Source organism: Cherax quadricarinatus, chromosome 37 (assembly GCF_038502225.1).
Source record: "Cherax quadricarinatus isolate ZL_2023a chromosome 37, ASM3850222v1, whole genome shotgun sequence".
NCBI lineage: Eukaryota > Metazoa > Arthropoda > Malacostraca > Decapoda > Parastacidae > Cherax > Cherax quadricarinatus.
In genome coordinates, this window is record NC_091328.1 from 9,568,899 (window position 1) to 9,581,889 (window position 12,991).

Genomic DNA, 12,991 nt, shown 5'->3' on the forward strand with positions numbered 1-12,991 from the left:
CCTTCTCAACCCTCTGTCATCTAATTTCTACACTCCGAATTCTCTACATAATATATACACCACATACTGCTCTTGAACATGACACCTCCACTGCTTCTAGTCTTCTCAATTCAACATTCAAAACCCATGCCTCACACACATAAAAGTGTTGGTGCTGCTCTACTCTACTACAATCCTCATCTAGTCTATGGTTCTCTTTCACAGATCCATCTGCTGACATGTTCAATCTCAAATACATACCTGAATGGATTTCCTCCTATATAGTATCCAGTTTTTTCATGGTCTAGACTTGTCACTCTCATCACCATGTTCTTGTCTATGTCCACTTTTAAGTGCCTTCTTTTGCATACCATCCCAAATTCATCCACCAACCTTTGAAGTCATCTTCACAATTTAACTAAAATACTGTCATCAGCAAGAGCATCTGTGAAAACTTCCACTATATCAAATTCACCATCATTCAATCCAACACCTCTCCCTAACACCCTGGTATTTGCTTCTTTTACAACCCCATCCGACATTTGTATTATTGCAAATTAATTCATGCATAGGTATGTCTTGCCTAATATGCCCGGTCAGACAAGGAAAACTCTATAAAATAGATTTTCCTAATTTTTTTTTTATCTTTTGTAACAATAGATATGCATTCATGTGATATATGGAATGATTATGTATTATTTTCCATGAAAACCTAACTTAACACTGATAAAATTTAGATGCCATAATATACATTAATGTTACCTTGCCTAGCCATGGTTAGCCTAACTTTAATTACTGCACTATAAAGGGATTTACAGCAGGTATGTGCAAAGTTCCTTCTTGAAGGCATAGCCAGGACTAGTTGGCAATTTCCCTCGTATTTAAAGATATGTTAATGAAAAGCCTTAGGTCCTTTATGTTCGCAATAAACCTTTGATTTAGTAGACTAATTGGAAGAGGGGAGAGGGACCAGAAGTGTCAGTGTAGTTTATATAGATGGTATTGTTTTGCCGTGACTGTAATAATACTGAACAATTTTGTAACCAACGGACTTTGTGCAGTTTCCAAATGAACTGACCCAGCATATTTTGTCCCGTAATTCCAACAATCATTAAACTGAAAGTCTGCTTGATTTAAAGCCTACTGACCCCACAAGGATCATTAAGGTTGCATGAAACCCACACACCACAAGTCAGGAATACTTTTATCCTAAACTAGAGATGAAACTTTCAGTGTATTAACAGTACACTAAAAGGCACACATCTCTCGGATACCCTTCCTTTTGTGCTTAAAGAAGCAATATTTTAAGTGCACTTATTCCACTTAACTGGGACTATGTTGCACATTGTGACTCCTGTTTTCATTAAAAGTTATCTCACTATGCAGATCTGAAACCAGCCACTTAATTACTTTTTTCAGATACAAGTCAAGATATTCGTTTCTGTCTTGGGGTTACAATTTGAGAGATTTGGGAATTTATTTAATGAGTTTAGGCAGTGTATGTTCTCTATATAGTTTCTAGGTCTGGAATTTTGTCACCTATAGCTGGGGACTTATTTTGCATTCAAGAGAGTACAAGCTCTTTATAACAACTTTCATTTGATAAGGTTTTCTTTCACCTTATACCGGTAATTCTTTTGCAGTTATGATTATCCAAAAGGATGTTAAAACAAGTTTTTCTGACATGCTTACTCCTAGGTCTCTTACACTGTCCTTCAGCTTTATATTATGCTTTGATTTTATTACCGGTGCCAGATTAAGAGAGGGCAATGGGGTGCTAGCCTGCTGCCCTTAACGCAAAAGGAAAACCCACTAAGCAGGGTTCTAAACCATATGGGTACAAAAATATAATGCTGTGAGGTATCACCGATACCCCCCCCCAACAAACACACACACACGGGGCCAGGAGCTAAGACTCGACCCCTGCAACCACAAATAGGTGAGTACACACACACACACACACACACACACACACACACACAAACACATGGTGACAGCAGTAAGACAAGAGAGAGAGGGGTGGGTGGATTGCATTTTCTTGGACTGCAAGAAGGCGTTTGACACAGTTCCACACAAGAGATTGGTGCAAAAACTGGAGGACCAAGCAGGGATAACAGGGAAGGCACTACAATGGATCAGGGAATACTTGTCAGGAAGACAGCAGCGAGTCATGGTACGTGGCGAGGTGTCAGAGTGGGCACCTGTGACCAGCGGGGTCCCGCAGGGGTCAGTCCTAGGACCAGTGCTGTTTCTGGTATTTGTGAATGACATGACGGAAGGAATAGACTCTGAGGTGTCCCTGTTTGCAGATGACGTGAAGTTGATGAGAAGAATACACTCGATCGAAGACCAGGCAGAACTACAAAGGGATCTGGACAGGCTGCAGACCTGGTCCAGCAATTGGCTCCTGGAGTTCAATCCCACCAAGTGCAAAGTCATGAAGATTGGGGAAGGGCAAAGAAGGCCGCAGACGGAGTACAGTCTAGGAGGTCAGAGACTACAAACCTCACTCAAAGAAAAAGATCTTGGGGTGAGTATAACACCAGGCACATCTCCTGAAGTGCACATCAACCAAATAACTGCTGCAGCATATGGGCGCCTAGCAAACCTCAGAACAGCATTCCGACATCTTAATAAGGAATCGTTCAGGACCCTGTACACCGTATACGTTAGGCCCATATTGGAGTATGCGGCACCAGTTTGGAACCCACACCTAGCCAAGCACGTAAAGAAACTAGAGAAAGTGCAAAGGTTTGCAACAAGACTAGTCCCAGAGCTAAGAGGTATGTCCTACGAGGAGAGGTTAAGGGAAATCAACCTGACGACACTGGAGGACAGGAGAGATAGGGGGGACATGATAACGACATACAAAATACTGAGAGGAATTGACAAGGTGGACAAAGACAGGATGTTCCAGAGATTGGACACAGTAACAAGGGGACACAGTTGGAAGCTGAAGACACAGATGAATCACAGGGATGTTAGGAAGTATTTCTTCAGCCACAGAGTAGTCAGTAAGTGGAATAGTTTGGGAAGCGATGTAGTGGAGGCAGGATCCATACATAGCTTTAAGCAGAGGTATGATAAAGCTCACGGCTCAGGGAGAGTGACCTAGTAGCGATCAGTGAAGAGGCGGGGCCAGGAGCTCGGACTCGACCCCCGCAACCTCAACTAGGTGAGTACAACTAGGTGATTACACACACACACACACACACACACACACACACACACACACACACACACACACACACACACACACACACACACACACACACACACACACACAAACACACACAAACACACAAACACACACAAACACAAACACACACAAACACACACACAAACACACACACAAACACGTTGCCCTCTTCAGGTGTGACATCAGGAAATTCAAAGTCAGGCGCAGACAAGGGAATGGTAAGCAACAACGGAGACATGCCGAACATGAAGGCCCTATCAGACCCACGTGGGGCCAGGGAAAAGACGACGAGCACACTGAGATCAAACGACAGGTCCGAAGACAATGAAGGTATGCTATATGCAGAGATTCTAACAGCCAACTGCAGTAGCAAGGGACAGCTGGTCAGGAAAGACAGTCCACTGAGAACTAACACACACACAAACACACACAGTTCCTCACAAGAGATTAGTGCAGAAGCTAGAGCATCAGGCGCATATAACAGGAAGGGCACTGCAATGGATCAGAGAATACCTGACAGGGAGGCAACAACGAGTCATGGTACGTAATGATGTATCACAGTGGGCACCTGTGACGAGCGGGGTCCCACAGGGGTCGGTCCTAGGACCAGTGCTATTTTTGGTATATGTGAACGACATGACGGAAGGGTTAGACTCAGAAGTGTCCCTGTTTGCAGATGATGTGAAGTTAATGAGGAGAATTAAATCTGATGAGGACCAGGCAGGACTTCAAAGAGACCTGGACAGACTGGACACCTGGTCCAGCAAATGGCTTCTCGAATTTAATCCTGCCAAATGCAAAGTCATGAAGATAGGGGAAGGGCACAGAAGACCACAGACAGAGTATAGGCTAGGTGGCCAAAGACTGCAAACCTCACTCAAGGAGAAAGATCTTGGGGTGAGTATAACACCGAGCATGTCTCCGGAAGCACACATCAATCAGATAACTGCTGCAGCATATGGGCGCCTGGCAAACCTGAGAACAGCATTCCGACACCTTAGTAAGGAATCATTCAAGACACTGTACACCGTGTATGTCAGGCCCATACTGGAGTATGCAGCACCTGTTTGGAACCCGCACTTGATAAAGCACGTCAAGAAACTAGAGAAAGTACAAAGGTTTGCAACAAGGTTAGTTCCAGAGCTAAGGGGAATGTCCTATGAAGAAAGATTAAGGGAAATCGGCCTGACGACACTGGAGGACAGGAGGGTCAGGGGAGACATGATAACGACATATAAAATACTGCGTGGAATAGACAAGGTGGACAAGGACAGGATGTTCCAGGGAGGGGACACAGAAACAAGAGGCCACAATTGGAAGTTGAAGACACAAATGAGTCAGAGAGATAGTAGGAAGTATTTCTTCAGTCATAGAGTTGTAAGGCAGTGGAATAGCCTAGAAAATGACGTAGTGGAGGCAGGAACCATACACAGTTTTAAGACGAGGTTTGATAAAGCTCATGGAGCGGGGAGAGAGAGGGTCTAGTAGCAACCGGTGAAGAGGCGGGGCCAGGAGCTAGGACTCGACCCCTGCAACCACAAATAGGTGAGTACAAATAGGTGAGTACACAAACACACACACACAGGGCTCACACAAGAGGCCAAGTGTCTATCAACAAATGCTTTTGATAACTGCCAACTATATATCTCATACAGACACAGACAGTCACAAGACACAGACAGACAGGCAGACACACACACACACTTCTTACATGAATTTCATCCATTATGGCAGCAAAACGAGGACACTTTGATTGCCATTGGTTGATGAGTGTCATTGCATTGTCAAAGTTCCTCACATACTCAGTGTACATCTTCAAGAAGGGTGCAAAGCTTTTCATGATGTCCCCTGAAACAAAACAAAAATCACATTAAATGACATGAAATATTTTACTGAAACTGAATCTCTTATTTGCTTGTGCACAACACTGCAAAGAAAAAATACGAAAGTAATACATCATGTAGCACATAAGTTTATGCAGTATTCATAACATTGACCACACTAAACAAGAAATGCACAAATTTTTGTTTACAATACATTAATTCCTTTAACAAATGAAGTTCAAACACCATATGACAGTAAAAGGACAATAAACCCTTACTGTAATTCCTAATAACAGTAAAATTAGTACTACAATAACTAGTGGTCTCTCTCTTATCCCAGTTTCATCATGTATGCTATTCCCTACTTATGAGAACCTGTCCAATATATCCCAGCATATATACAAAGATTTTTTATAATCATAACTAAGCACTAAACCCATAAGGGTCATACAGACCTGTGTAATCAAAATCAAAATTTTATTTCTTTGCTAAGGTTACAATGTATGTTTACATTTCATAATTTGAGTGGTACAAAGAAAGCCACTATCATGCCGAGGCATTTTGGGCAAACTTAACCTAATACAGTACGTTTGTAATACTGGCTTAATAGTTAAGGGATAATAAAATATTTGGGAGAGTTGCTTTAAATTTGGTTAGAGTTTAGCATAGTGTGGGTATGGTTGTTACTGAGAGATGAAATGATTTTTGAGTATGGTCCTAAATTGATTTGTGGGCAGGGGACCTCTTGCTGTTTCAGGCAAAGTTCCAAATCTTTGGGCCCTTTATGTGCATTGTATTTTTGAAGTGTGAGACGGACATGAGGGATATCAAAAAGTGTTACTTAGGCAACTTAAATGCCTGCTTTGCCTGATCAGCTGGAACAATATTTTCCAGGCTGAGGGAATGACCACCTCAAAACTAAGTCTTAGGGGTGATGGACTGATTACATCATCTTTACATCTCTGCTGCCTCCTCTGTACTTGACTGAAGAAGCCTACTGTGCAGGCAAAACGTTTCGGAATAAAGTTGCCTAATTGTTGTACGTCTTATTTATCAACTTGTTGGTATTATATACCATACTCACTCGATCTTTATCTTACCTACCAGGCCAACAAAAACAAAACTCACCAATCCTTCTGTTTTGTTCCCACTGAGCCATACGTTCCTCAAGTTGAGGTAAGAGGAAGTCATGGTGAAGCTTGTAGATGGACTTAACATTGGAAAACATATGTGGAATAACATCATGGGGAAACATGTGGTGCGCCCGGTTCTCATGGTCCACCCGGAACTGAAACTCCTGAGGGTCAGAAGTGGAATAAGTTTTTATGTATTAAATTTCATTTCTTATTCTTTATTCAAAATATGCAATATATAGAGGTTTTATTATACAGCACATATTACATTTTATACAGAACAGTGGACCTTCAGTTATCGGCCATAACCCGTTCCAGAAGGTCGGCCTAAAACCAAAATAATATTTCCCCTAAGAATTAATGTAAATACAATTAATCCATTCCAGACACCCAAAAATATTAACAGAAATCATTTTTGCGAAGATTAATTAATTATAGTTTTACATACACAAAACAACGAGAACTAAATAAAATATATACATGATCAATTAAATCACTATTACATACCTTTATTGAATACTCTTGTTGGCTTATGGAAGATAGGGAGGAGGAGAGAGAGGGAGTTGGGGGTTATTGTTTGGAAGGGGAATCCCTCTCCATAATGACTTCAGGTAACTGAATAACTGAACCTTATAAATTGTATATCTTAAATGTTTCTCACAATTATATCACATAAATGTTAAACCTAAAACCCAATCTAACTTTATTATTTTTTAAATACACTACCTAACAGAATACTCCATTCTACTGAATTTACAACAATGCATGCAACCATATGACCTGTCTTTGTAATACTCACTTGTGCTTTATAGTAATCTGTTTACATTAATGTTTTTCACTGATTTCATCACTGCTTAGTTAATCTTAAGTTAATTTTAAGCCAGCCCGTAATGCTATGCATAGTATAAGTGGCTTTGGCATGCTGCTCTTATCTGTATTTTTTTGTACCTCTGTATGTGTGCTCAAATTATAAATAAATAAATAAATAAATAAATAAATGCCACTAGGACCAGCTTAAGACTCACTGGACCCATGTTGAACAAAAAAATCTGTCCAGAGAGGTCCGTTTCTGGTGTCTCTAAGATTTCCCTGATGTGGGACAAGGTTTTGTCACTGAACATGTTGCAGATATGGCTTGTTTGAGCTTGGTCAGGATGATAGTTCTCCACAAAAGCTTGCACCCTACTCCACACTGCACAAATCTCCTCAATCTCTGAAGAAGGCGCCTCTTTCTCTCCCTCTTCCTCCTCTGAAGCAAGTTCCTCAGCTGTGGTCTGTTGCTGTTCCAGCTGAAGCTCTTGCAGCTCTTCAGTGGTTAGCTCTTCACTGTGGTCCTCCACCAACTCTTCCACATCCTCGCCACTAACATCCAACCCCATGGACTTCCCCAAAAACACAATAGATTCCACAACAGGTGTAAGGTCTCAGGGTCAGCCCCAAACCCTTCAAAATCCCTCTCTTGGACACAGTCTGGCCATAATTTTCTCCAGAGTTCAAAGTCCTGGAAGTCACTCCCTGCCAAGTCTTACCTATAAGGCTTATGCAGTGGAGGATATTGAAGTGATTCCTCCAGAACTCTCTTGGGGTCAAGTTAGTGTCCAAGGTCACTTCAAAGCACCTTTGAAACACTGCTTTGGTGTAGAGTTTTTTGAAATTAGAAATGACCTGCTGGTCCATGGGCTGGATGAGAGGAGTGGTGTTGGGAGGCATGAACTTCACTGTTATAAAATAGAAGTCCCTAAACAATTGGTCTTCCAAGTCTGGAGGATGAGCAGGAGCAGTGTCCAGTACCAGGAGGCACATGAGTGGCAATTTACATTCCAGGAGGTATTTTTTTCACACTGGGGCCAAACACATCACTGAACCACTCTTTGAAAATGTGCCTTGTGACCCATGCCTTATTATCAGCTTTCCACATCACACACAATCTATTCTTGACGACATTGTTTTTCTTGAACACTCTGGGATTTTCAGAGTGATACACCAGTAAAGACCTCACTTTGAAATCCCCACTAGCATTAGCACAGAACAAAAGATTAAGCCTGTCTTTCATAGGCTTGTGTCCTGGCAGTGCCTTTTCCTCCTGCATAATGTAGGTCCTCTTTTGCATTTTCTTCCAAAAGAGGCCTTTTTCATCACAAATGAACACCTGTTGGGGGAGGATCCTTCAGCCTCTACATATCCTTTGAATTCCTGCACGAATTTTTCAGCCACACATTTGTCAGAACTTGCAGCCTCCCCATGCCTTACCACACTGTGTATGCCACTTCTTAAAAAATCTCAAACCAGCCTTTGCTGGCAATAATTCACTAAGAGCAGCACTTGATCCAGACATTTTCTTTACAAGATCCAAATGCAACTGCCTTGCAGTCTCACAAATAATCGACTCCACAACACTATCTCCCGCTAATTGTTTTTCGGTGATCCACAACAACAATAACTTCTACATATTTTCCATTATTGGTGACCTTTGTTTCATTAACACATTTACTCCTTTTGCAACCTTAGCTTCCTTGATTTCTACTTTCTTTGCTAGGACAGAAGTGATTGTTGATTTGTTTTTCCCATACATCCTTGCAAGTTCTAGAACTCAAACACCACTTCTTTATTAAATTCCATCTTGTTTCTCACTTTCTTTACCAAAGGAACCTTACTAGGAACTTTCTTTGGGGCCATGGTTACTTATTTCGCAGTTGCACTTAATCAATAACCACGAAAAACAATGGATTACAGCGAAATGTTTGGATGAATGAGCAGAAGCTTCCTCACTCGCCCAAAGACAAAGCCAGACTGACACGTGAGCAGCTGGTGGCGGTGGGTTGATGCGTCCCATATGGCCGATAAGCGAAATAATGGCCGATAACCAGAAGCCGAAAAACCGGCTGATAACTGAGTTGGGCAATAAGCAGAACGGCCGATAACCGAGAGTCCACTGTACAGTAGCAAAAATCATGTAAGGCATGGCAACAGAAAAATTGGAAACAAAATGATGAGGACGAAAGTCACATCTACAAAAAGCCTATAACCCAGAAAATGTACAACATACAGTAACATGAGTTAGGGTAATGCTTACTAATTAGTATTACCTGGAGTTTACCTGGAGAGGGTTTGGGGGTCATTGCCCCCATAGCCCAGTCTGAGACCAGGCCTCATGGTGGATCAGGGTCTGATTAACCAAGCTGTTACTGCTGGCCGCACGCAACCTGATGTACGAACCACAGCCCGGTTGATCACGTACTGACTTTAGGTGCCTGTCCAGTGCCTTCTTGAAGACAGCCAGGGGTCTATTGGTAATCCCCCTTATGTATGCTGGGAGGCAATTGAACAGTCTTGGGCCCCGGACACTTACTGTGTTGTCTCTCAGTGTACCCATGGCACCCCTGCTTTTCATCAGGGGAATGTTGCATCTCCTGCCTTTCATCAGGGGAATGTTGCATCTCCTGCCGAGTCTTTTGCTTTCAAAGGGAGTGATTTTTGTTGCAGGTTTGGAACCAATCCCTCCAGGACCTTCCAAGTGTATATTATCATGCATCTCTCTTGCCTGCATTCGAGGGAATTGTGGAGAAATTTTCTCCAGGAGGGGGGTATCAGCCCCTTTCAGCCCTGAGGGGCCCAGCCCTCTCAGAAGGGGCAAATATCTTGTTTACTGCTACAGCGAGTAATTGATCCCAGATGCAGTACCACTATACGACCTGTGGTCAAGCGACCGTCGCTCCTTGCAGTCCAGTGTTGCAGAGTGTATTTTAATAAGAGACAGTACATCTCTTACCTTAGCAGGACAATTAAGGAAAATCCTGCTCCCACTTTATTACCATGGTAGAGATAGTGTATATTGTTGTCTATGCTTAAGACAGCAAGAATCAAACATTCTGCTTTGCCTCATGGAGGAAGTGGCAAGGAAGCAAAAGTACTAGGTCAGCTTTTCCTTTGTGCTAGGGGAGTAACGGCGTGGGGCGCTGTGGCGTCTTCAGATTACTTTTGACTCTACTGAGAGTGACACTGACTCCAGGATAACTAACAAAGAACGATCTGTGCGTTAGTGTGAACAAAGTGTCTCACAAAACACAATAAACACTTACAGAGAAGTGTGATCAGCTTCTTTAGTGATAAGATTGTGAACAATAAAGACAAATCTTGTGGAACATAGTGTACCAGTGTGCGTATTCCTAGACTATGGAAGACGTGGACATCCAAGGACACTTCAGCTTCTATCAAGTCACCGATACCTGTCGAAGGTGTGAAGAACACCATAGCTCACGCTACAAGAGCAAGGTAGGTTACGAATTTCTTGTAGTACGGGGGACTGCGCAGTTCTTGAGTCGCAAGGAGTTTGTAATCAACCTATAGTCAGCAGTAAGGGGCGGACTTTTGAGTCCACACAAGTAAGTTTGTCCATCAGTGAATGAAATATGCTGACATAACACCCCCTAGGGGTAATTTATAATCTTACAAATTATAACTCTTTACAGCCCGTTGAGAGATGACTTCGACAGCTTCTCAAGACCTCGTCTGCAGGGGCGGCTGTGCAGGCGATGAGCTGTCTTTCTAAGTTAAGTTTCCCTTTAAACTTAGCTGGTAATGCCATTTCTCAACAGGAATACATTATTATTATAATCAAAAAGAAGCGCTAAGCCACAAGGGCTATACAGCGCTGCAACAGGAATACAGATCAAGGACCTTCAACAATTCCCAGTAGTTTAGGTGCCTTATCGTACATAAGTGTGCTGTGAAAGTTATTTGTATATTCTGCAGGACTACAATGTCGCCAGCCTTGAAGGGGGCCATTAGTGTACAGCAGTATTCCAGCCTAGAGAGCACAAGCAATCTGAAGAGAATCATCATGGGCTTGGCATCCCTAGTTGTGAAGGTTCTCATTATCCATCCTATCATTTTCCTAGCGGATGAGGTAGATACATTGTTGTGGTCTTTGAAGATGAGATCCTCTGACATTATCACTCCCAGGTCCTTCACATTACTTTTCTGCTCTATTGTATGGTTAGAATTTGTTGTATACCCTGATACATTTTTTTTATTTCTCCAAGTTTCGCATATCTGAGTAGTTGAAATTTCTCCTCGTTGAACTTCATATTGTTTTGAGTGGCCCATTTGAAGATTTGGTTGATGTCCGCTTGGAGTCTCACGGTGTCTTCGATGGAGGTCACTACCATGGTAATCCGGGTGTCATCTCTATGTCAGAAATGAGGATGAGGAATAGAATGGGAGCGAGTACTGTGCCTTGTGGAGACGAGTTTTTTACCGTGGCTGCCTGGGACTTGACTCATTTACTATTACTCTTTGTGCTCTATTTGTCAAGAAGTTGTAGATCCATCTACCAACTTTTCCCGGTATACCTTTATCACGCATTTTGTGTGCTATTTTATCACGCAGTATAATTTATATATTTTTAATTATATCAATTATACAAAATTCAGTGAAATGTATTGGAAGTAAACTGTAGTAATCACTAACTTTTAATTTATCTAACAGGAAAACCTGCTTTTCAATAGTTTTAGCAAACACTTAAAATAATTTGCAAATGAATATGACTCAAAGTAACTCTTTGAGATGGTCAGAGAGTTACTTTGTAATTGTAAAAAAATGTTTTGAATAATTTCTCGATGTAAAGCTTTCTTCGAAACTTATATAACCTCTAGGCACGACCTGACTGTATCACTGCTCCACCTCATCTGTCAGCAGTATATTAGTAAGTCCCATCTCTGCTAATATGCTGCACACTAAAATGATTATAATTATAATTTTAATTTTTAAATGGGTGGCTCGATAAGCCAGCGGAAGGCCCAGGTCAGATGACCAAAATCTCTAGCTATGGGTCATCATATGACTATGACCCAAGTCTGGAAACACCTGTTGTTTCCTGACAAACCTTACCTAACCTAATTAATATACTGCACTTTTATCAAGATTAATGGACTGAGCCCATCGACTCCAAGCTTTGAGACTGATTACCTCAACTCTTTCTTCCACCTCTCTGCAATGGACTGAAGAAGCCACTGGCTGGCGGAACGTTTCCATAATAAAGATACCCAAAACTTGGCCATTTATCAACTTGTCGGTTTTCAAAGAGCTTGTAAAACTTCCTGTACAATAGAAGAGCTTGTATAACTGTCCAGTACAACAAAGAGCCAGTATAATTGTCTAGTACAACAGGAGAGTTTGTAAAACTGTTCAGAAAACAGGGGAAATTCGTAAACGCCAACGCAGAAGTCCTTAGATAAAGTGAACTCCAGACCACAACACCGGCAGATGACCTCCTTCCTGAGTCAACAGGTCTACACTACAACGCAGAGAGGTCCTCACAACATGCATCAGGCTCAAGGAACCTTTATCCACAGCAACGTGAGATATTCAGTCTGCTGAGCTATCAATATTATTATTATTATATTATTATTATTATTACTAGTAGTAGTAAGTTGGTTTATTAAGTTCAAGTCACAGCACTGACTGTACAAGGGTCATCTGGGCTGGTTTGTACACCACCGGTCATGAACATTTCGTTAGGTAAATGGACATGTATACAACTAATAAATACATTTATGGGGCTTTGTGAGCATAACGCAGCCTCGATATATGTCGAATTAATTGAATATTGTTCCATTTACCTAACAAAACCATTAAATCTTGCCCCCAAAAATAATATTTTAATCCTCAACACAGGGATTAATGTGTATTTAATTACACCTGTATATATATATATATATATATATATATATATATATATATATATATATATATATATATATATATATATATATATATATATAATGTATATAATTATTATTTTTACTACTACTACTATTATTATTGACATAGCTTCGTCTCACAAAAAATGGATATCA

General features: G+C 41.3%; 1 protein-coding gene across 3 annotated transcripts in view; it reads right to left on the minus strand.

The window, feature by feature from the left end:
- Positions 1 to 12,991, minus strand: part of LOC128702211 (FYVE, RhoGEF and PH domain-containing protein 2) — a 506,005-nt gene that overhangs the window by 40,459 nt on the left and 452,555 nt on the right. For all 3 annotated transcript variants that reach the window (XM_070091874.1, XM_070091876.1, XM_070091875.1), the window contains 2 exons: positions 6,130 to 6,298; positions 4,890 to 5,026 (listed from right to left, as the gene is read on the minus strand). In XM_070091874.1, the coding sequence (XP_069947975.1) occupies positions 4,890 to 5,026; positions 6,130 to 6,298 (306 nt within the window). The remainder of the gene's footprint in view (positions 1 to 4,889; positions 5,027 to 6,129; positions 6,299 to 12,991) is intronic.